The 24,441-nt window shown below is 40.5% G+C and overlaps 3 protein-coding genes across 3 annotated transcripts in view; 2 read left to right on the top strand and 1 right to left on the bottom strand.

Annotated features, from left to right (window-relative positions):
• Window positions 1-78: 78 nt before the first annotated feature.
• Window positions 79-7,729, top strand: hhatlb (hedgehog acyltransferase like, b). The gene is made up of 12 exons (XM_086306320.1): window positions 79-237; window positions 2,144-2,287; window positions 3,584-3,651; window positions 3,740-3,853; window positions 4,803-4,997; window positions 5,078-5,287; window positions 5,553-5,724; window positions 5,940-6,084; window positions 6,170-6,205; window positions 6,290-6,491; window positions 6,585-6,726; window positions 6,801-7,729. The coding sequence occupies exons 2-12, from the start codon at window positions 2,182-2,184 to the stop codon at window positions 7,010-7,012; spliced, it is 1,602 nt and encodes a 533-aa protein (XP_086162446.1). The 5' UTR covers window positions 79-237; window positions 2,144-2,181; the 3' UTR covers window positions 7,013-7,729.
• Window positions 7,730-9,085: 1,356 nt separating this feature from the next.
• Window positions 9,086-16,799, top strand: klhl40b (kelch-like family member 40b). The gene is made up of 6 exons (XM_086306319.1): window positions 9,086-10,313; window positions 10,476-10,636; window positions 10,736-10,843; window positions 10,976-11,161; window positions 11,348-11,497; window positions 11,754-16,799. Exons 1-6 carry the CDS (start codon window positions 9,183-9,185, stop codon window positions 11,863-11,865), a joined length of 1,848 nt encoding a protein of 615 aa, XP_086162445.1. The 5' UTR covers window positions 9,086-9,182; the 3' UTR covers window positions 11,866-16,799.
• The window catches only part of zbtb47b (zinc finger and BTB domain containing 47b), a 31,373-nt gene continuing 19,867 nt past the window's right edge, over window positions 12,936-24,441 (bottom strand). Inside the window, exons 3-6 of the mRNA XM_086306318.1 lie at window positions 22,823-22,970; window positions 22,260-22,375; window positions 21,294-21,438; window positions 12,936-20,680 (exon numbers count right to left, since the gene is read on the bottom strand). Of these exons, the coding sequence (XP_086162444.1) occupies window positions 20,232-20,680; window positions 21,294-21,438; window positions 22,260-22,375; window positions 22,823-22,970 (858 nt within the window). The 3' untranslated portion in view covers window positions 12,936-20,231. The remainder of the gene's footprint in view (window positions 20,681-21,293; window positions 21,439-22,259; window positions 22,376-22,822; window positions 22,971-24,441) is intronic.

Below are 24,441 nucleotides of genomic sequence, written 5' to 3'. Positions count from 1 at the left end.
GTTCCGCCCCCCCTGTGTCAGTGGACAAAGTACAAATACACCATGTCACCTTTAACGGGTGGCAGCTCCCTCTCAGGGAGTCAGAGGGACCTGCAGCTTGACCTGCACTCTGTGGAAGCACAGCAGATGCAAAACTTTACCTTTCCTTCCATGTTCTTTTTTTATGTGACATTTTAAAGTGCCTTTGAAACAATCTGAATTTTCTTTAACAACTACTTTGGGCTTACTGCGATCAAGGTCAGTATCACAACAGGTGGTGTGGAGGACAAACTGAAGTGCATGACCGTGTGGCATTTCAACAGCATGCATCTCATTCAGACACCATGAAGAGAAAGCAGGAAGGGGTTTTACTGTAGTTCATTGTTGCTTCATTTAGCTGAGTTTGATTTTTCTCTTATAGCAACACGTAGCTGTTTCATTGTGTGCAAGCCTAAGCTGCAATTCATCAGAGAGAAATCGTTTAGTTAAAAATAGCAGCAGCTGCACTTTAAATTCTAATCGGTCAGTTTACCCTCCACCTTTTTATGAGAAATGAGAAATGTGTCAAACAAGTCAAAGAAACAATATTCTTAAATAATTGAAGCTTAAAATCAGGCATTATACAGCAAGGTTTTTGGAACAGAATATATTAAATAAGGAGGAGAAAGCAGGTTCTTATTGTACCAAAGAAGAGGCATCAGAATCCACAAAGCAAAAGATAAATAGTGAAAAGAACCACTCTTTGGCACAATAGGAGGGCATGCTTATAGTGAATTATGCAGTTTATTATGCAGATGCAAATCAAATCAAATCAAATATGATCTTGTAAGATACGTTTAACCGTCAAATATTAAACTATCCGACCAGGCCTACTAATACAGTTCATTTAGGTTTAACTGATTTTTTGCTATAGCTGACTCTGACTGTTCCTTAGTTGCTAGTTTCTAGTCTTACTAAAGCAAATTCTGGTACCTATTAGAGTCAAAATACTACTACTAATAATATTAACAATAATAAAAATAATAATGATACAATATGTTTTAGGGCAGGCCTCCCATGTAACAGAAAAGTCATGACCCCTATGGTATTTCAGTGTCTCTCAGTTCCTCTGTCAGCTCCACCCCTCTCAACATGGCGACTATGAAAAGTGTGATTAATTAATGCCAGTAAAACCAGCATGTCATGTGACTTAATTCTTCCCATGTTATCACTGGACTATTAGAAACTCTGATACAACAGCATCGTGACCAATCATGTCATGAAGTCATTCGTAGATCTCAGGGTGCAATCAGCCACTGCTGCTATACACAGCTTACCTTGTTAGCCAGCTAGCTAGCTTGTGAGCATAGAGAAATCCTTGAGTAAATCATCGGTTAAGTCAAAAACTGCAATCCTATAAGTGGTTCCTGGTCCCAAAAAGCTTAAGAATTGCTCAATTTAAACTACCTAAGTGTAAATAAACCAGAAAAAACAACATACCATTTTAAAAGTACTATTTAAAATCTGATGTGTTAGTAAGAGTGATCTAATAGCAACACTGATGGTTTTTTACTCTGAGGTGTTAAAAAATAAAAAATCCTACTGCTCTGCTTTCCTTTGAATAACGGATGTGGAAACTTCGTTGACAGCTGGACTAATAATCTTTAAAATTAGCAGTTATTAATCCATTTGATAAATGTACAAAGATAAGTACAATAAAAATGTGGAAAGTCCTCTGTGATAGTCACAGGTTAAGAGGAAGCAAATGGCTTTTGTTACTTTCCATCTCTGATAATGTGTCACAGAAAGTTCACGGATGACAGTTACCTAAATTTAGAATCAGCGATGGATTAGAGGTCTATTTTAGTTGGGTTATGCAAAATAATGTAATAAATGCCCTCATACAAATACTGCAGTAGGACTGTGACACTTTTTGTGAGGCTCAGTTTATTTTTAGGATTACAGCTGTTCATGAAGAATAATGTGCCACCCTTCCTGTAGTACAGCAGTGACTGGGATCCAAAGGATCCCCAAAATAAAAGATAACATCAGGGGAAAGGGGATGAACCTCTGGCATATGTGTCTTACTGTAGGCAGGATAACTCAGGAATGCTATTTGGCACCGCCTGTTTTAGGTGTGACAGACAGATTAAAGTACTCTGACTTCTCTGTGGTTTATATTCAGGAGCCTCCGGAGCTCCGTGCTGTCCTGACTGCATCGCCATGGGGCTCAAAGCTGCTCTTCCCAAGTATGAGATTTATTTCTACAACACTGTTTTGTGTCTGGCCATGTTCTGGGCCACTAGCTGGATCTTTGAGGTGTCCAGTTGTGAGTATGAGTTAACACACTGACACACATGCACACAGAAAAAGAGCATCCGAATATTAAGCCTACTGTATTTGGTCATTTATAATGAAAACTGTCCTAACTGGTGGTGCAGGTGGATTCAAACTTAGGACTCTGAGTTAAAAGTTCACAGGTTTATTTACAACAATGAAATACCAGGAATTGTATCTGAAAGCTTTAACACAATGAGGTCTGATGTCAGGTTAACAGGTAAGTCCACAGCTTAATTTTTCCCACAGGAATGTCTTTAAACAAATTTTGCAAATTTCTCTCAAGAGTTTCTGCACAGAAGCATCCAAAATGCTACTAACTGTGTAGGGAAGCTGTCCATCAATGACCCAGATGGTTGGAGGGGGGTTGGAAGGGGGTACAACAGACTGGACTAAGTGGGTTTCGACTGGAATATGTGCAACGTTCCACATGCTGTCAATTCTCATATTCTGGGGTAGCTTAAGACAGACACACACAGAGTTAATCAGAACCTCAACTTCAAAAGGACCAGTGTAGTGTTAGAGTTGGGTGAGTACTCTTCCCAGGTAAACTGGAAAGTCCAGGTGGACCTGTCGGTCGATGCCACACGCCAGAGATCTGCATCTAGCTCCTGGTTAGTTCCCTCTGCTTGCTTGTTGGTCACATGTGTTTCTTGAATGATGTTTGAGCCAGAGGTGACCAACAACTAAACGTGTACAGAATATGATGAACCAGCACAGGACTAGGTGACAGAAAACTACTAAGAAGACCATTTTGTTTAAAGGATATCTATTTATATTTATAGCATAGAAATACCTATGAAGTACTAGTTAATCATATATTAATTCCGTGACTCTATCCTAGACTATCTATACTTTATAAACAAATTATCTTGCAAATTAAATCATAAAAAGGACTAAAACAAAGCTTGACTAAATTATTTTCCTCTTTTTCCTGATCAGCATACATTAGATTCCTCGAATGCAAAGTTCATCTGAGACTGTAGCACAGTCACGTACAGACAATACACTGTGAAGTATACATATGGGGGAAGTGTCACAGTGTAAGGTTGAGGAGTCTGAGCTATGTAGACCACGCTGAGGAGAACAGGTGTCGGTATTAATACCACCGAGCACAAGAAGAAAATAGTCCCTCTGTTTGGCCTACATTTGTTTCACTGTCAATCTAGCAAAGGTTTGTCATTTGCACTCAAGGGCAAGAAAAGAAAACACGGTGCACAGAAACACTTGGCTTCTGTACCAAACTATAAAATGTTGTATTCCCCCCCCCCAATTGTCCCATTGTTAGCCAGTGCAAACAGAAAGACTTTCAAAACCAGCGTGAAGCCAGGATGGTACTACTTTGGGAGGAAAATGGTAAGAAAATGAATGCAGCTCATTTGTCATCATTTGTTTGCAGAAGTGTTCTCATATTTCTAATATTGTTGTGCTCGCTGGTCTACAGGAAACTGCAGATTTCGAGTGGCTGATGTGGTTTTCCACCTTTAGAGACCACATCATATTTGCGCTTTCTGGTCATGTGCTGTTTGCCAAGATCTGCTCCATGCTGGCTCCACAGGTGCTTCTCCTGACAGATTGATGGATTGTTTTCATTGAGCTTCTGTAGGCGGATTAATGTAGTATAGGACAGATCCAATATTTACTGCTAGTGTTAATAATCTGAGTGAAGCACTGAACTGCAATGAACCCAAGTTTATTTCTCACCATTATCTGGCAACCTCAAAATCTTCTTTGTCACAGCTGAGCTTTTATTTGTTTTTTTGTTTTTTTTAGCTGCTCTTTTCCCAGGGTGGTATGATCTAACACCATACATCTTTAATGACCTTAAAAACAAGAACTGGGTGCACAAGAGTTCATTTAAATCGTCTGATTTCCTTGCATGAACCTGCCTTTTAAGTGTGGTCTAAAAAATTTTCAGCAGGGTTGAGGTCAACCCCTTGGGAAGGCCAGTCCAGAAGCTTAATGTTAGCCTGCTTTAGCCATTATAAAACACAGTTGCTTCTAAGTTTTAACCGTTTGGTTGTTGAGGTGAAGGTTAAAAACTTGGAGGTTGTCCTCAGTCTTCATTGTTCCGTCCACTTTGTGCAATGTACCAGTGTACCAGTGGCACCAAAACATCCCCAGAGCATGATGCTGCCACCACCATGCTTGACACTTGGGACATTGTTCTTCGGTTTGAAAGCCTCAACTTTACTCGTCCTAACATACCTCTTGTATATGTGTTATAATTGCTCAATCTTTTTCTTATTTGAGCATAAAAACTATTCTCCATGAGATATTTGGCTTGTCCATGTGGGCTGCTGTAAATTTCAGTTGAGCTAGAGGATGTTGATTTTGGAGCAAGTTTATATCTCTTGGGTTCATCAAGTTAAAAACCACTGTAGAACCTTCAAAGATTTAAGTGACCCTGTATGTATCATTCACTCGTTAAAGATGATATTCATGCCCATGATGAATGTATGAAAACTTTTAAACCACAAGGGTGACACCATTTTTCTGTCCCACAGTATCGGTCCTTGGTATATATGGTGTATGGCCTGCTTGCTGTGTGGACCAGCATGGGCTGGACCTATGTCACCCTCATCCTCTCCCACTGTATCCTGCTCTACAGCATCTCTTTAGTGAAAATCCGCTGGCTTTGCTTCGTCACTGGTCTTTGTACGCTGGCTACATTCAAGTGTGAACCCTTCATTTCCTGGCAGGTAAGCTGCTGGCACCCAAACACCTCAGTGTATTGTCTATACATTTCTCATGGTCGATTCCCCATGTCTTCTCTAAACAGGCAGGTTTTGTGGAAGGGGACTTTGAGTTGCGTCCTGTTTTCTTCTATGGAGGATGTGGGTTTACAATCATGCGTTGTATGAGTTTTGCTCTGGAGAACTGTGAAAGAAAAGATGGCAACTACAACATCTTGGAGCTGCTCAAGTACAACTTCTACCTCCCTTTCTTCTATTTCGGGCCTATCATGACTTTTGATAAATTTTATGTTCAAGTAAGTTGAATTTGATTCTTTACAGGTTACAAAATTATTAAGTATGACGATCGTGTGACCTAAAATTGATGGTTTCTTTTACTTTTCTTTACTGCTCATGAAGATATTTAGAACACACAATGTAAAGTTTACATGCATTTATGTCGCCATCAGTAAAAAAATCTGACGTTTAAAATATCCCTAAATAACAGGGCCTGTTGTCTGCAGAGGCTGAAAGTTTCTGGCTTTCTCCGTAGTTGTGATGTGTGTTTGCTGCCCTCTGCAGGTCAACAGGTGTGACCTTACCAGGAAAGAGCGGGAGATGTGGAATATCAACCTGCACGGTGTGATCCACCTTATCGTCATCATTGTAGTGGACATCCTTTTCCACTTCATGTACATCCTCACCATCCCCACTGACTTGAAGCTGATGAAGCACCTGTCTGACTGGGCTCTAGGTCTGTGCCACTTCACGAAAATTCCCGTTTTAATATTTTTAAACCCAATGGCATGCAAAAAAAAAAGCACAAATGAAGACTGAACATTAACATATAATTAAAAGCTTTGACTTTATGCAAACAAACATTAACATGAAAAATTTCCAGTTTTAATTTCAATTATTTGAGATGAAAGGAAACTTGCAGCAGAACTGATGTCACTGCATTGTTTCCAGTGGGGCTGGCTTACTTTAACCTGGTGTATGACTGGGTGAAAGCAGCTGTGATGTTTGGAGTCATCAACACGGTATCCAGACTGGATCACCTTGACCCTCCTAAACCACCAAAATGCATCACCATGCTCTATGTGTTTGCTGAAACGTGAGTGAGGCTTGAACACAAGTGAGTGGTTCCAGGCGTACATGTGGTATAATTCTATAGTACTAAAGCTGATTTTGTTTTGTAGTCACTTCGACAGAGGGATCAACGATTGGCTGTGCAAGTGAGTGTCTCCAAAAGGCCACCAATATTAAAGTCATGTTAATCATTTGAAAAGCAAAGGTTCTGATGAAGCCCTAATCCACAGGTATGTGTATAATTACCTGGGTGGAAAGCACGAGAACATGGTGGAGGAGCTTGTGGCTACACTGTGCACCTTCGGCATCACCATCCTCTGGTTGGGACCCTGTCAGGTGGTCCTGGTCTGGGCTTTCCTGAACTGTTTTGGTCTCAACTTTGAGCTGTGGACAGGCAAATTCTTCTCCGTGGAGCCATTTAGCTCTTTTGAGGTTGGTCAGATGAGTTTGTTTGTACACATCAATAAGCAGTTTATAAAGGATAAGGGATTTAACGTGCATGTTGTATATAAATATGATTTGCAGATGGCAATGTCAGAAGCGATGTCTCGGCGCATCAGAGCCATCTTCAACACTTTTAACTTCTGGAGCATTGTGTTGTACAACATTCTGGCCTTGAACAGTTTGGACTTTGCAAAGTTGGTTGCCAAACGGCTGCTTCTAAAAGGTGATTTTGGTTGTTAATTATGAGGCAACTTTGCCATTTCTTACCAGCTTATTAACAAGGAATTACCTTCCCAGGCTTCCCCATAACCACCATCATCGTCATGTTTGTGACCTACTGTCTGATTCAAGTGATCAAGGAGCAAGAGAGGAGACAGGCACTCATAGACGATCCCGATCCACTCCCACCAGCACCGCCTCCAAACGCTGCCACCAGTCCTACCACCTCTGCAACTGCACCCACTGCTGCTCAGCCAGTCGCAGATCCCAGCAAAGAAAAAGCAGAGTAGATATTTAATTTTTAACGAATGGTTACAATGATGAAAATTGTGAGTTCTGTCCAAATGCTAACAGTATTATGAGTTTGAATGGATGCAGACAAGCTCGCTGTAAATAAAATTTTAAGTATTTTTACCTAAGGGAGAATTTAAAACTTAATGAAAAAAAATTACAGTAAATGAATATTTACTGTAACATATTGTGAAGTTCACCTGTATACTAACCAGGACTAACAATAAAACTACATTGTCGGGACTGTGATTGGTCTAGAGCAAAAGTAAAGATTAGTGAAAACATTTGTACTTTGTGTGTTTATGCAGGTTTTTGTTCTCTCCGATGAAACTGCTTGCGCTTTTTACACTACATGAGTCAGTGTTGAGTCTTGTCATAGTACCGTGAGCCATTTCTGTTGCATTACATCAGCACTTTGTCACTGAATCCTGTTTGCTGCTTCCACATGGAAAACACTTTGAATACTGTTGGGAGGGAGTGCTACAGACACCTGTGGTGAATCACTGCTCTGACCAGAACAAGGCAATAAAATGGATTTAATAACATCAAACGGCGGAGGTTCCCTTTTTTTGTTAGGGTAAATTTACCAGGTAATTTTGGCAAATCACTAAGAAAAAAAATATGTGTGACATTTAACTGTGTTTTCATGATTACCTGAAATGTTTTTAATATTTTTGTGTTAAACTGATGCAATAAAACATGAGTGTTTGAGCCTCTACAGCTTTTGAGACATTAGCTGTCCCATGTTTTTTGACACGAGCAGTGTTCAGGGTAAAATGGTTCAGCTGATCAGTGAAAATGTCCCACTGTACTCAGCCAAAGCCCCTCTCATCCTTTCCTCTACCCACTAGTTGTATTTTTAAAACACTTTTGATGTCTGTCACATTTATCACTTCTATATCAACATGTTTCTTTCATCCTTTTTTCAGGTAGTGTAATGTGAAAATGGAATGTAAGACATAGAATAAGAAATATATCAAAATATTTTTAAAATGGGGAACTTTAAAAATATCTAAAAAACTCAACTCAGAGGGTGGCCCACTTTACCTGAAATGAATCACCCATTTTATCTAATACATGAGGGTAAATTGGGCTGGTAATTAAAAATGTTTTTTCATACAAATTTGCTTAATTTAGAAAATTATCTGCATTTTTCTGGCAGAGGACAGCACAACATGGATTATGAATCAAAATGTCTAGATGTTCATTTGGTTCTTATTCACCTTATTATTGAAGAGTAAGTTTTAACAAGTCAGGTCACTCACCATGGAGTTTTCTGTGGCAAAATGAACCATCATCCTTGCAATCTCAGACGAATCACATCAAATGCTAAATGTTAAGTACTGTTTACTTTTAAAGACAGCTTTTAAAGAGCTAAGACAGTCAAACCTTAAATGGCCCATTTTACCTGGGTTATTACATGCCTTTCTTTTTCAATGAAAGTGTTTTGGTTCTGTTCAAATAAAATAAATTGCTTCTTAACAACACTTAAACTAATTCAGCTCTTTAGAAAACAATAATTTTCATAGTGGTAGTGGCAGCCTATCAGATCACCAATAAACTGAGAACTGTTAGCTTAGCAAAAAGACTGGTCTAAAAGAGCAGCTGAACAAATATATTGCCAAATCCTTATTTATAACTCTCTCTTTGAAATGAACAAGAACACTATGTTAAACATTCTGAGTATTAAAATAAATCTATTAGTCATTTCAGAGTTTCCTCTGTTTTCCACAGAGTCATCGTCACATGTATGTAATGCTACAAAATGCTAAGATGACCCCCTCAGAGAAGCCTACTAAACCATGTACTCCAGGGTCTGCCATGACTCATGCTGGACACAGTTCCCATTAAGCAGTGTGTCAGCTGTCTGGGAGTGGGTCGGTGTGGACTTCGAGGTGGGACAAGGGGAAGCATGGATATTACATTTCAAGTTCCAGAATAAAGCCCATTGCTCTACACCAAGCACCCAGTCTATAAATAAACCTCCAGTTGGAGTTCAGTTGAAGGGTCAGGACAGCTGAGGAAGTGGGCTGTCTCTGGTGTGTCTGAATACTCTTTTAAATCCTCTTTCCAGGCTAGAAACTAGAACAGCTTAGTTATAGAGGAGATACATTTTGTTTGATTTCTTTAGCCCCTGAAAGGCTCTTCATACTTCTTCTGCCAGGAACGATGGCTCTGCCTATAAACCCAGCGGATGAGCCCAGATTGTACCAGCAGACTCTACTCCAGGATGGCCTCTATGACCTGCTGGAGAATGATAAGCTGGTCGACTGTGTGCTGAAGATCAAAGACAAAGAGTTTCCCTGCCACCGGCTCGTTCTGTGTGCCTGCAGCTCATACTTCCGCTCCATCTTTCTTTCTGACCTGGACGAGAGCAAAAAGAGGGAAATTATCCTGGAGGATGTGGAGCCAGGTGTCATGGGGCTCATCGTGAAGTATCTGTACACCTCCAAGATCAATGTGACAGAGCAGAATGTCCAGGATATCTTTGCTGTCGCTAATATGTACCAGATCCCTTCAATTTTCACTGTATGTGTGTCTTTCTTACAAAAGCGCCTAAGCCTCAGCAACTGTCTGGCTATCTTCAGGCTCGGCTTGATGCTGGACTGTCCCAGATTGGCCATCTCTGCTCGAAACTATGCCTGCGAGCGCTTTCAGCTCATCTCCAGAGATGAAGAATTCCTCCAGCTGCTTCCCAGTGAGCTGGCAGCCATTTTATCAAATGACAATCTAAACGTAGAGACAGAAGAGGAGGTATTTGAAGCTTTGATGAACTGGGTGTCCCGGAACAAAGAGACCAGAGAGAAAGAGCTGCCGAATTTGTTGGACTGCATTCGTTTGCGTCTTGTCAATGAGGACTATCTGAGAGAAAAAGTGGAGAAACACAAACTTATCTCCTCTAACCCCGAGTTGCAGCAGAAACTCCAGCTGGTTAAGGATGCCCACGCTGGGAAAATGCCAGAAGTTAAAAAAAGAAAAAGCAAGGAGGAGGAGGATGGTGGAGCAGGGAATGATGGAGAGAGTGAAGATAAAGATGATGAAGAGGGCCTTCTCCCAAGCATCCTGAATGATAATCTTCGATTTGGGATGTTTGTCAGAGACTTGATCCTGATGGTTAATGATGCTGGCGCTGTGGCCTACGACCCAACGGGGAACGACTGCTTTCTGGCATCACTTTCCACACAGATTCCCAAAAACCACGCCAGCCTGGTGACCAAGGAGAACCAGATCTTTGTGGCCGGAGGATTATTCTTTGATGAACAGAACAAGGATGATCCACTGTGCTCATACTTCCTGCAGGTAGGAGAACGTCAAGACAAAGTTTGTAGAAAGAAAAGAGAAGATGAAAAACTTCCAATTACATGTGGTACACATACAAATATAGTTCAGTGCAAATATTTTTCTACACTGTAGTTCTGTACACTGTAAACATTTACAAATGTTTGACTCCTGTGACCACAGTACGACCCGGTCAGTGCCGACTGGCTCGGCATGCCTCCCCTGCCTTCTCCCCGTTTTCTGTTTGGAATGGGCGAGGCTGAGAACTCCATCTTTGTTTTGGGAGGAAAGGAGCTGAAGGAGCAGGAGCACATGCTGGATTCAGTCTTGGTATACGACAGACAGTGAGTACAGCCTTGAGTTCATGTATGAAATTTTAGGGAAAAAGCACTCAGTTTGTCATCCTTAATAATTAACTACATAATGTGTTTTGTCATTCACAGATCCTTTAAATGGGGCGAATCAGAGCCGATTCCATACCCAGTTTACGGCCATACAACATTATCTCATAATGACACTGTATACGTGATTGGAGGAAAAGGAGACAACAAGTGAGTACATGCTTCAAGCAAAATATTAATGTTCATATTAAAAGTGTGACCCTAAAAGGCTTCAGGATTTAAAGGAGGGTTTTCTTTATCTCAGAGGTCACTATTGTGAGTCTTTGTCCCTTTTGTAAAAAGGAGCTGTCTAAAGAAGATGTGTGCCTACGACGCCAAGCGTTTTGAATGGAAGGAGCTCGCGCCCATGAAGCACGCACGCTCCTTATGTGGAGCCACCGTTCATGAAAACAAAATATACGTGGCAGGAGGCGTCACTGACAACGGCCTGACAGACACTATGGAGGTGTATGATATCGCTACCAACAAGTGAGTTTCCTATATTTATATTTCTTTTCTTTTACTTTATTTTTTAGTTTAGTTTGTTTCTAATTATCTGTTGTAAAGCACACAGTCAGTGTAAAGTTACAACACATCATAATAAATGTAATAAAACTGTGGCTAAATGGTTTATCTAACTGAACATTTTTCTGTGTGTGTGTTAACGCGGTGCAGGTGGTCCGACTTTGTGCCGTTTCCTCAGGAACGTAGCTCCCTGAATCTCGTGTCGTTGGCTGGTTCCCTCTACGCCGTTGGAGGTTTTGCCATGATGCCTTTAGAGGACAGCGAAGAGGTTCTTCCTAAAGAGATGAACGACATCTGGAGGTAGATCGTAACAGACTTAAAAAAAAAAAAAAAGTTATTTCAACTGTTAAATTGTCTTTGCACAACTGTAATCTTAATTATATTTAGTATTTACTCAATTGTGTTAGTATTTAAAATGTTACTCAGTGAACCCAACATAAGATGCCACCGTCCTGCTTCAGTTCATAGTGGATATTTAATTACTTAAATTTAAACGCAAATGAGGGAGATAGGAGCCCTGGGAAAAACAATGACGACTGTCTCTTAACCTCCTCAGATATAATGAGATGGAGAAGAAGTGGAATGGGATCCTGAAAGAAATCAAGTACGCCTCAGGGGCTTCAGTTTTGGGGGTGCGACTGAATACCTTGCGTCTCACCAAGATGTAAAACCCCCTCCAGTCCCCGTTTATGAACATGAACCTGTTTAGTTCACAGTTGTTGTACCAGAGTCCAAAGAACGGTTCAGGGCCACAGACATCAATGTTCAGCTCAATGTGTTCATTGTTCTCTTCCGTTTTATTTTACGCATTAGATTTTTTGTTGTAGCTTTTCTAATTATAACAAATTAACACTGTGGATTTGTTTTTTTGTTTCTTTTTGATCTATAATAATTTTATATATGTCTTTCTACAAGTTTAAATCTGATTCAGACTAAAACTACAGAGTCAGTAACCTAAAGACACCTGTTGCACTGTGTGGAATAAATCAAAATATTAAAGTGTCTAAATCCGAGTGGAAAATATAAGCATTTCCCAACAGATGGCAGCAAAGTTGCCAAAAAAAAGCACTACTGTAATATAAAAAACAAAACACAAAGACATCTGAATTTGCAATAATATATCTATACTGTTTAATATTGAAATGATTTCATTACGCTCTGTTGTGTTACAGACAGTAAACACTAGTCAATAATACAATAAAAGACAGAAAATACAGTCTAATGTTATTAGCACCTCTAGACACTACTGTCCTTGTACTGTTTTTAGTATTTTATCATAGCTGAACGTGACGACTACTGCCTACACATGGGCTTTGTACACCAGAGTTAACTAAGTTGTAGTGTTAACATTATAGAGAGTCAGCAAATAACAGTACACATTATGGTTTCTTTAACACCGCTGCAGTATGAGTAAGGGAAATGCAATGTGATGCGAATGTGAATAATACAGCTTTGAATAGACTATGGCATTGATGCTTATGGTTACCATCACATGTAGCTTCACTCAAAAACAGGGGAAAGCCACCATAAAACATATGTTAAAAAAAAAAACAACAACAACTAAACTTTCTCATGCAAAAATTACACTTGTTTCCCACTTTTAGTTCATATGGAGCCCTCAAACTGCCAAAAGGTAGCAAAAGATTCATTTTAACCTGAATTGAGGAATATCACACACACACACACACACACACACACACACACACACACACACACACACACACACACACACATAAAACATTCAGTAAAACAAACACAAAGTTATTTAATTCAGTCAGGTATTCTGTGGTTTTCTCATTTTACTATTGCAGTTACTATTTGCCAAATCACGTGCTCGTTTTTCTTCATTCAGGCTTTTTGACCTACTGATGTTTCATTTTCCTCACCATGTGTTAAATTCTCCTAATGCATATATAATAAATATGGATGAGTATTTGTTAATGGCAGTGACTAATTTGAAATTCATGTAATACTTGTGGAGTAACTTAGAGCGCTTTGTGGCTAGCTTAGCTGAAAACAGTGCCCACAAGGATTGTTGGCTAGCTAGGCAGCTATCATGAAACTATGCCAGCCAGCATTACATACAGTAGTGTTAATCAATCTATTCTTTTGCCAACAGGTATTCAAAAACAAAGTTTCTTAGTAATAGTCAATCTACAGTTTGCCATTTGACATCACAACAGACTGCAAAAGACTATTTTTGTGCTAGCATTTAGACTGTTATGTTAGCTTTTCAAAGTTTAACCAAGTAAATTGAAGTTTTATAAAAAGCTTTAGATCTTGTCATTTTTTTCCACAATAGATGAATCCTTTGTCTATAAATGTAATCAAATTTGACACAATTTCTTGTTCACAATTAGTGGAAATGTGTGCGGCATTAGTGAAAACCAGGAGGTAATTAGCTTCATCTCAATCAAAAAATTTAAGAACCCAACCAAATATAGACTGTTGGGACAGAAGTACTGGGCAACCTACACATTACACCTTGTGTGTGGTCAATTACTTTTGTCCATATTCGAGTGGTTTCGAACAAGTGAAACCTCTTAAAATCTCATTTGTATTGCACTAACAATGCTACTTTTTGGTATCATTAGATTTGTCAGTTTTGGGGCTCCATGTGTTTACCCAAACACTAACATATTTAACAGAAAAAAAATCAACTCTTTACTCAAGAACAAAAAGAAATACAATACTTTCTCTCCAATATCCATCATGAGTTTCAGTTTCTAAAATAAGACAGCAATATTTCCAACACTTTTCTTGAAGGTGAAGGCCACAGAATAAAATTCTTTTGGATACACACTTCATCATTAGCAGCTTTCAAAAGAAAAAAAAGAGAGAGAGAGAGACCTAACTAAGGCTACGTTCACACTGCAGGCGAAAGCGCATCAAATCCGATTTTTTGACCCTATGCGACCCATATCCGATCATGCTATGACAGTGTGAACGGCGCAAATCCGATATTTTCAAATCCGATCTGGGTCACTTTCGTATGTGGTACTGAATCCGATACATATCCGATGTTTTAGAAAGCGACTGCTGTTTGAACGGTCAAGTCGCATTAAATCCGCCTTTTACGTCACCGACACAAGACTGAAGCCAATTATCAGCGCCAGAGAAGCGCCCGAGAAGACATCGCGAACGCTTCCTGGCCATCCAGTGTAGATGTCAGTGAAACTGTTGGGAAGACAACGTAAACATTTTATTTGTACTGTATAATCTGCAGATTCTGACAGAAATCTACAGCTATCCTTTGAAGCACCGCTCCTCTCTTAAACGGCAATAAGGATCATTATTAGGTTATTTACATTATTATGTAAATAACAAAATAACTTAAAGCAAAAATTGGGAAACGTGAAGACCGAAGTCTTTATATTAAGGGCCATCAGTCAAACAATACTGTTGCTCTGGGTCTAAACAGAGCGCGTTGTGTGTGACATCTTCTTTTGCGCATGCGAGCCGCTTTGAGCGTTCACACTAGAGAGCGTTTGCTGTCGCATTTTATTTGTAGTGTGAACGAGCAGACAAAAAAATCGGATTTGATCAAAAAATCGGAATTGAGCATTAAGACCTGCAGTGTGAACGTAGCCTTAGTAATCCCATGAGCACTCTCCGAAGTGCCACTCTCACAGTTTGCTATGTGGCAACCTTGGGTGCACTGCAGAATGCACAGTCACCGTGGTGTCTAGGCACCCACTTAATCACTGACAAACCTTCATTTAAGGACAAGGACAGGTCCACCTTTGCCTAATCTAATACAAGCCTTTGGCTGCTAGCCTTAGTAAATTAGAATTTGGCTAATCAAAATACATAGAGTCAACCTGCCTGGAATACAGGACTCCTGCACACTGTGCAACATTTCCCTTTTCATGTCTAACAATCGTAGCTTTACTGCCGTTTCACTGTAAAACACTTAAAAAAAATAATAAAACAGCCTGTTTAATTCATTTTTCACAATTTAGGTAATATCTGGGATAATAAATGTCCATATCTGATACATTTCCTCTTTACAACTCATTGAAGTCTTGTTCTGATGTCACAGATGGCCTTTATCTTTGCAGCTGGATTGAAGGAAGACTAGTTCACAAAAACAAACAAAGGAGGATTAACAAGTCAATTTAGAGTTTTATACCCAAATTCCTCTGGTTACTGTGTCCTCCACTTTATACTATATTTGATACAATGTGCAAGTGTTATAAAAGAAATATATTCTTAGCACAAATACACTATTTTGAGCTTTAAATATCATCAAATCATTTCAAATATGAGCAGTATGATGAATTTTGATTTCCTATCCTATGCATGCTTGGAAGCCTTTATTTACAGCCGGTTTCTTGGTCTGATTCCACACAGGTACACTTTTGATGTCCCTTTTCTCTTTAAATTTCACTTCAGAGGACTGAACATTGCCAAGGACACATTTAGTCAATAACTGCATTTTGATAATTTCCCATTTTAAGGCAAGGAAGTATTTTAAGGAAAGGAAGGATCAAGGAAACTGCTACTATATCTGTATCTCCACTAGATTGAAGGATAAAGTGCACTAAAAGTTTTTCTCGTAATTGAATTTGGCAACTCCGTCCTTCCCTTATGTTTTCTCATGCAATGAAAAAGAATAGTCACATATTAAGTCCCTTCAACAGAGGCAAAGTGGAAACACCTAAGAGTAATTTCTCTTGATAATGGAAGTGAGCAAACCAGTCAGAAACCGCCTGCACTGATTGCACCCTCAAGGAAGAGTCACGGATACTTGTTAAACAGTGGGACAGTATTAAAGAGACTGACCAGAATGCAGAAACACCAGCGGATTGACGCATAACACAGAGTCATCCTCGGTGTGCCACATGCCACACCACAAGCAAGTAAAGTTATTCAGGGAAACAAAACTAAGGTGCAACTTACTAACCACAAACTCAGACCAACACTGAACAAAAAACCCTTAAAAAAAACCTAAAAGGAATTTAATGCTGGAATTTACTTCAATTTATACATGTTTGCTACCCATTTTCACCTTGTATCTGGAAACACAAAACAAAAGTGCATAAATCAGTAGTATAAACTACTATACTTCCTCCTTTACTGTCAGCTACTGTCACTATCCATAACGCAAAAACATTCAAATCCCTCCATATGTAAGGCAAACACACAACCTGTAACCACGGTATCTCAATGTTGTCTCTTGGGCTAGTGCTTCTTAAAACAGGGAAGTGGGAAAAATCTCAATTTTGAGCTTTTACATGCTTCTTCGATGATAACGAGACACATACTATGAACATTAATGTACATCTAAGGGTTGGAGTGCAGTTTACCGAGTTGCCACAAGAGAGCAACAGCACTAAACAATCAGCCTACCAGATTAAATCTTAACTGGCATGTTTCATATATGTCTATATGTCTTATTATGTCTTTAGATTCTTCTGCACATTAATCAAGGAGTTTTATTCACTGTATGGTCACGAATGACAATAAAGTTTCATTTGACTTTGACAGTGTTGGCCATTACCTCCTCACAGTGCTCCAAATGTCTCATTTTTAGCTCACTTCCAATCCTGGAGTTCACTGTAATCACAGCCAGAATATTGTTCAGTTACATTAAGTTCAAGAACTCTACACTTTTAAATCATTTAAAGGGCAGTCTCAAACAAGACTCTGTACAAAAGCAGCAAACCAAAATACAAAACAGGTATCGGACACATGAAGAAAAACACAAAGTGTACCATTATTAAATTACGTCTGACGTGGCCCTAACGGTTTAACCGTGGAAATTGAAGAAATACATAGGGGGTGAGCTTAGACATAAGACTACATGAAGGTGCTTTTTTTTTTTTTAAATATAAAACAGCTTATTACATTTACAAAAGCATGTCCACAAATTCCAACTTTCCGTAGTACCAGCCAGGACACATTTTGGGGCACATTCAACTGACTCTCCGAATGTAAACATGAGGAATAAATCACAAGGAAGAAGCACATCTTAACAATATTTACAGGTTAATGCCATACTACAGTTAGGCTATAAGTAGATAAAGTGAGCGGGAGCAGAATGATAGTGCGTATTCAGAGACCGATACGAATGCAAAATCGACTGAAGTGTCAAACAAGAGTTCTTATTTTAATTTTCAAATAGGAGTTACATGAAGTGATTGGCACCACTCTTAAATTGATTTGATATAAAACCGAGGATAGTGACACTCTCCCAGTCAGGAAAACCAAAAACTAGCCTGCTAACTTAACCTTTGGGGAAAACTGACAGTATTTTGACGCTTCCAGCACATCTAGGTGACGGCTTCCTAAAGGTTGACTAAATGATAAAAGACAAAGGTTCCGAAACTGCATTTTGGCATATGCTTTCTTTCTTGGGAATTGATGACTACTGGAAGAAAACCAGAATGATTCTGGTACCGAAAGCCTCGTCACTTGCCTACAGATTCTGCATTTTCTGTGCAAATACTTTAACGAGCCACTTCTTTAGTTACACCCTGCTAGTTGTTGTTGGACCCCATTTGCCTTCAGAACCGCCTTAGATCTTCATGGCACAGATTCAACGTTGACATGACAGCATCACACAGTTGCTGGAGATTTGTTCGCTCTACATCCATGATATGAGTCTCTTGTTGCACCACACCCCAAACGTGTTCTATTGGACCTCTGTTAAGATATGGTGACTGTGGATTTGACTACAGTAAACTCAATGTCACGTTAAAGAAACCAGTCTGAGATCATTCGAACCAGCATGTTATTCTGCTGGAAGCAATGGACATGCTTAGGAGCAATACTCAGGTAGGGTGTGGTGTTTAAATAATGCTCAGTTCCTACTAAGGAGCCTAAAGTGTGCCAAGAAAATATCCACCATCCCATTACATCACCAGCACCAAAGGTAGACTGGATCCATGCTTTCATGTTCCTTATCCCTAATTCTTCCCTGCTATCCAAATGGCAAAGGTGAGCCCGTGTATCCAGTTTCCTGTTCTTAGCTGACAGGAGTGCCGCCCAGTGTGGTCTTCTGCTGCTAATATGTTAAAGATGCTCTTCTGCACAACTTGTTAGGAGCAAGTGCTTATTTGAGTGCTATCTGCTTGAATTGCTGCTCACTTGATATTTTCATGTTATAGTCTTTTTCAGACTGAAATACTATGACCAGTCCGTCTGAATCCAACAACCATACCATGTTCAAAGTCACTCAAATCAGCTTTGTGATGCTCAGTTTGAACTTGAGCATGTTGTCTTGACCATGTCTACATGCCATGTGACGGGCTGATTAGCTCTTTGCATGAATGACCAATTTACGGGTGTAGCTAATGAAGTGGTCGGTGAAATTCGACGCAAAAATCACAAGTAAAATATCTTAAATTTGTACAAAAAAAATTACAATTTCTGGTCACTATGGTGTGCAGGTTAAGAAATAGTCAAGATATTTGAGTGGTACCAATTTTCTTGTTCAGCTCTCAACAAGAACGCAAATAAAGATAATTGCAACCTATTCCTTTAAGCAGTTTATACTCGGATCATGATTTTTTTTTCCAGATCTACTATGGTTATGACACACAATAGCCAAAAGTGTACACAGAGCCAAAGCCTTTTTTCAGGGGTATTACGCTGTGCTTCCCCAGTTTTAATTAGCTGCTACACGTTACTGTTTTAACAAAAATAAATCACTCTGTTATAATATAATTCAACACTAAGGGCTCCTTTTAGTGGCCACATCTGATGTGCCAAAAATGTATCTCTGCCAGTACTCTTTAAGAATTTTAATTGTTAGATTATAATTTAGTATTTATCACTTCACAACACGGATTACATCAGATTGCAATGAAATGTGGCCATTTGATTCGGCTACGTAAGCACGTTTTTGTGAACATTGCTCTCCCTACACTCATCTAACACACAGACAGTGTTTAGTTGGGAAAATAAGCAGTAAATAACAATAGCAGTAACACTCAATTTCATCCTACACGTATATTGTAGGTCAGAGTACATCAGGTTTTACTAACAAGTCACAGAAAAGTGCCATAACATCTCATAGCCAGATCTCGCAGGAGACGATGCACGCCTGCTTAATGTAAGCCAAAAAAAAGCAAAAAACAAAAAAAAGATTAGAGTCGACAAATTACTCCATCTCCTGACTCGGGAAAGCTCGCATGTTGATTAGCTAAACGTTGATCTGACGATTGTTATCTCAAGTCTCTGCCTCACATCTCAAACACGCACACACACCATCACGAACGCCACACGCTGCATTGCACGGCCGACTTCTCCTTAAGTCCTTAGAAAAAAATGAAAAGAAATGACGTAACGTGCCACGAATTACACACTATTCACAATAATAAAAACGAAGACGGTTAGGAGTACACTTTAAATATCACTGGAGTTAAATGTAAGGTGCAGGATCGATTATAAATGCTGAATTACATTACTTAACTATAGCAGGTGAGCTAACAGGATTTGGTTATTGGCAACGCCATATACATGTATACGCTCAAAGACAAATCAGCATTTGGTTATTGCTGGGTCTGACCAGAACCGCTCGCTACATCTTGGCCGAGAACAAAAAATAAATCATTTCTTCTCGTTACCACGTGGTTCTCCCTCTACTCATGATCCCAGTATGAGTGGAGATTTAGGAAGCGCTTCCTACCATTTCGTAAAAGATGCTACAATCAATACATTGTGCAAGGCTCAGGAGAGAGGCGAGTTGTCAGAAAAAAAATCCCAAATGAAAGCAGGACACATCTGTGAAATTTATAAGTCGAAAAGTAACGGTGAAACGTCCTACTGGACTCTGAGGTTATCTATTGTATTCAATAGAGTAAAAAATTATTATTTATTACTATGTGTGTGTGTTCTTTGTTCTTTTTTTTCTCCTTTTTTTTTCTTTTTTTGACGAGGCCTCCATGTAGCATTTTTTTCTGTTCTTCTCCTCTGTGTAAATGTCACTGAGGCGCATCACTCTCCCTCTGCAGGAGTCCTCTTAAAAGCTCAAAGAAAAACAATAAAACAAAAAGTAACAAAGTGCTTTCAATGCTACAGAGATTTGTTAGTTGTTGGAGTTCATCCTACCAGCAGAAAACAGTGGAGGCGGCGGGGGTAAATGCGGGGTAGGAGGCAGCCCCCCCATGGAGTGCAGCAGGGGGAGGGACAGCTGGGTGCTGTGGAGGGGGTGGGGGCTAGAGGCAGCAGCGGGTGTAGTCACGGACGTGGCAGGGAGTGCCGTGCCCAGCTGGGCCTGACCGGAAGAGTCCGCAGCGGGTGGCGCCAAGGGCCGGTCGAGGCCCAGGGGGTCACCATTGCCGTCGGGAACCATGGGGTTGGTGACGCGGAAGCACTTCTCCCTGTGGGCCTTGAGCATGTTTGAGAAGCGGAAACGCTGGCCGCACACCTCACACGGGTATGGCTTTTCTCCGGTGTGGGTGCGGCGGTGGCGCTTCATGTTGGGCCGGCTCGTGAAGCTCTTCCCACAGATTTCACAGATGTACGGCTTTTCTCCTGCAAAACGGGAGACACAAAAGACGCCTGCTCGATACGTTTTCAACATGCATCGTTAAGTTTAATGCCACAGAATCAGTGTTTTTATATTCGCCATACATCAAATGATTCTGACGTGGAGGGCGGCTGGTTGCAGTAACTCTGCAGTTCTCCTCTGACCTTTTCAGTATCTTTCAGAACAGAGTTTTGATTTGTGGCCTGTGACTTGACTGTTTTAATTCACTCTGAATGCTCTCCACCAGAATCTCTTCCAGCTGTGGCAGGCAGCTGTTTCCAGTAAAAGAACTCTAACAGTCCAATTGGTGTTACCTGCACGGCAACAAACGGATAAAAGATAAAAACAATCAAGCAGCTAAAGAGTCACGTGTTTCTTTCAGCAGTTTTGTTGAAGAGCAAAGCTGAGTTAAATCAAAAGAATACACGGAGGCCACAAAAACTCCAACATGAACGATAATAGTGCTTCACATCTGCTGGGTGTGCAAATAAGCTTTGCAAAGACACAAAGGTGTCAGTGTTTGCAGCTCTGCAATATTTTCTTTTTTAAATGCTCCTTTAAAATAAATGTTGCTCTGCCCTGAAGCAACATGAACACAACCAAAAGAAAGGGACTCACCAGTGTGTGTTTTCATGTGTTCATCGAAGTACTGTTTCATGTTGAAGTCCTTTCCGCACCACTGGCACATGAACTGCTTGTGTCCGATGTGGATGCTCATATGGGAGCGGAGCTGGTATTTGTACTGGAAGCGCTCGCTGCAGTTCTGAAAAGGCGCACAGGAAACAGTTTTACGCAAAGTCGTTTTACAGCTGGTTGTCAAAGATGGACTCGACAGATTGTACTTCAGTCATTGTGGAGAAAAAGCAGAAGTCGTGTATGGTGTTTTCAACAAAGCACACTGGGACTGACTTGAGCAAGGCTGTAAAATGTACTACTAAATCAAAACTGCCCTTTTTTTTACCTTCCTGTGAACCTATTAGACATGGCGCTCAGTTTTCATTCATAAAAAAAGTGGATATTTTTTAAAAATAGGCTTTCTTGCAAAGGGTTAAACAAGTAGATTTTAATACCACTCTCATGCCTGTATGGTGAACCTTAGACATAATCAGCAGCCAGCTGGGACCTCTATCATCAAGGACTGATCTAATCGAGTAGCATTTTCCCCATTTTCTGTCTTTATGCTCAGCCAACCTAAACTAATTTATGATGTCACTATAAGCACCCAGCGAAACGCTTCAGTATTGAATAACTACCTGCTGGTGGTCTTTTGTCACAGTCTTGTTTAAAAAAAAAAACTCCCAAATTGAACTTGAACAGACATTCTTTCACTGAAATAATTTCATCTATACTTCTCATTTCTTAAGAGAGGCTTTGACTAGATCTATGTGGGGTTTTTTTTAAACGATCAGTGTTTTTTAATCGAGACCGGCACATCTGGACATCTGACTCTGGTTTACTTGATCTCAACCTGTGAATTTCTCAGATTTAAATGACACTCCCAGCGCCAATAATTTTAAATATCTTTAAATCTACCTCATCACTCAAGTAAAGTGGAGAGCTGCAGTGTATAAAAGGAGCTCAAACCTCACACTTGAAGGGTTTCTCTCCTGAGTGCTGTAGAGAGTGAACCTTCAGGGACATGCTGCGCTTGAATGATTTCCCACACGTTTCACAGGTGAATGGCATGTCCTTCGTATGGGCTACACAAAGGCACAAACACAGAGCATGCTTAGTTTGTGTGATTCAATACTGAGCCACTCATGACTGAAATTAAACTAAGCATTTAAGGAACAACACTGAGGTTATTTTTCACTAAATAAATGCTGAGGGCAAAGGGTCCATTTCATCTTTTTCTTCCATCTTAAGTCTGAATATGACTATCCAATCTCTCCCATACTAGAAAGTGGCTAATTAGGACCATATTATTAATAGTCCTTCGATAATAGGAACTCCTTAAATTGCAGTAGCATAGAGTGAGGTAAGCCCATCTGGGAAGTAAGATGCTTATCTCTCCAGAAAATGGAAAAGGAAAGCAACACCCAAAACAAATCCTGCCAAACAATCAGTAGGATGTGGAAAAAGGAAGCCTAAAGAAACACACGGGAACAAAGTGATCAACCAGGATAGTTGATTTTACTGTCACTCACCGACCATGTGCTTCCTGACATGGGCCATCGTGTAAAACTTCTTCTCACAGATCTCGCAGGAGAACTTCTTCTCGGCGTAGCCATGGACGATCTTGTTGTGCTCGTGCAACGACCACAGCTTCTTGAAGGCTTTGCCACAGGTCACACACTTGAAGAAACAAGAGAGCGAGCATGGAATGATTACTGGGGATGAGATATTAAACAGATTGTGATCTGGAACAGTCTTTACAAATACAATCCAGGTGTGTGTGTGTTTATACAGACACTTGAGCATGCACTGTAGCAAAAAAGCAATTAGAGTCACTAGATTAAAGAAGCAAATGATCTTCAAAACCACAGCAGGAGTCCAGCTGCTCGGTGCCGAGGGGTAATAGTGGAGGTAGTGAGACATATCAGAACTGATTATTACTGACTGCCATTTGACTGAGTTACTGACTCCAACTGGTTTTAGTGATTGCAATTATGCATATATTAATTAGAAACAAAATAACAATTATGCATTAAAAAAACATTTTATTTTATTTTCTATAAAACAACTTCCTAAAATAAAACTGATGTCAGAACAGGTAGCACTGCTAGGACTTAAAGGAACAGTTCTGGTGTGTAGTGAGGGCTGTCTTACAAAAAAGACTGACAAAAATCAGGTATAATAACCACAAACAAAATTCCTGTTTAGTTTAACTGATTCAAACAACACATAGGTTTGGCTTCACACCTTTAGCTAAACCTTAATTTATCAAAAATAGTGTTTTTTAGGGTTTTGTTTTTTTACCCATGTAGTGTTTGCAAAACATATAACTTGACAACTGTAGCTAGCACTGCCAGGAAGTAACAAGTTTTAAGGTTAGTTATTGGTGTTACATCCTGCTTTATTTACGTGTTTAGTTTTCCAAGCTCCAATCTGATGGGCAAGCACCTTTGCTAGCTTGTTGGCTGAGCTTATATGGGTTCCTTCCTTGTTTATGTGTCCTTCCCTGCCTTTTTCTCAGTCCACTCTGCAGCACCTTTGAGGTCACTTGTACCACTTTTTCATTGTGGCGGGGCGTGGCCTGCGGTGCCATGCAGAGGAGGCGGACGCACCTGCACGGCGTCTGCAATCACGCCCCGCCAAATTAAATATTGTACTGGGTCCTGTGGTTGGGTTGTTGTGATAGTGTTGAGCGGGCAGCGGGAGAGCTGCAGCTCTGTGAGTATTGTGGACAGCAACCGTCAAAGCTTTAATAAAAAGCATCAAAATGCCACTGGGTCTGCCGTGTATGTTTGCATTGGTGCCGAAACCCAGGAGGCGGCATGGCGGGTACTGACCAGAGCCAGGGAAGGGAAGAGCTGGCCGAGATGGTGGCCGAAATAGCGGCCACCCAGCGGAAGCAGGCGGCGGAGGTGCGTCGCCAGCAGGAAGAGCTGCAGGACCAGTCCGAGCGCCACCAGGAAAGGATTGGGGAGCTGGCGGCGCTGCTCTGGGCCTGGGCGCCACCCCCACAGGTGTGTCCCGAGGACAGTGAAGCGGTGGAGGAGCCGCGTGAGGCACCTCAGCAGCCGGAAGTGGCAGACGAGGCGCGCGGGGATCTGCGCCTGCCGGAGGAGGGGGAACAGCCGGGTGAAGGGCTGCTCCTGCCGGG

This window comes from Aulonocara sp. 'chitande type north' Nkhata Bay, linkage group LG9 (assembly GCF_057382095.1).
Source record: "Aulonocara sp. 'chitande type north' Nkhata Bay isolate Kocher_YH1m ecotype deep benthic linkage group LG9, A_spYH_male_GT1.1, whole genome shotgun sequence".
In the NCBI taxonomy this organism is placed as follows: Eukaryota; Metazoa; Chordata; class Actinopteri; order Cichliformes; family Cichlidae; genus Aulonocara; species Aulonocara sp. 'chitande type north' Nkhata Bay.
This window is presented reverse-complemented; position numbering and strand designations above follow the sequence as displayed.

Bases quoted from the DNA above. Each gene is read 5' to 3' on its own strand.
- hhatlb (XM_086306320.1), top strand. From the start codon at position 2,182: ATGGGGCTCAAAGCTGCTCTTCCCAAGTATGAGATTTATTTCTACAAC. The intron at 5,288-5,552 runs GTAAGTTGAATT...TGCCCTCTGCAG, and splicing joins TTGATAAATTTTATGTTCAA to GTCAACAGGTGTGACCTTAC. The intron at 6,206-6,289 runs GTGAGTGTCTCC...CCTAATCCACAG, and splicing joins ATCAACGATTGGCTGTGCAA to GTATGTGTATAATTACCTGG.
- klhl40b (XM_086306319.1), top strand. From the start codon at position 9,183: ATGGCTCTGCCTATAAACCCAGCGGATGAGCCCAGATTGTACCAGCAG. The intron at 10,844-10,975 runs GTGAGTACATGC...TTTTGTAAAAAG, and splicing joins GGAGGAAAAGGAGACAACAA to GAGCTGTCTAAAGAAGATGT. The intron at 11,162-11,347 runs GTGAGTTTCCTA...AACGCGGTGCAG, and splicing joins TATGATATCGCTACCAACAA to GTGGTCCGACTTTGTGCCGT.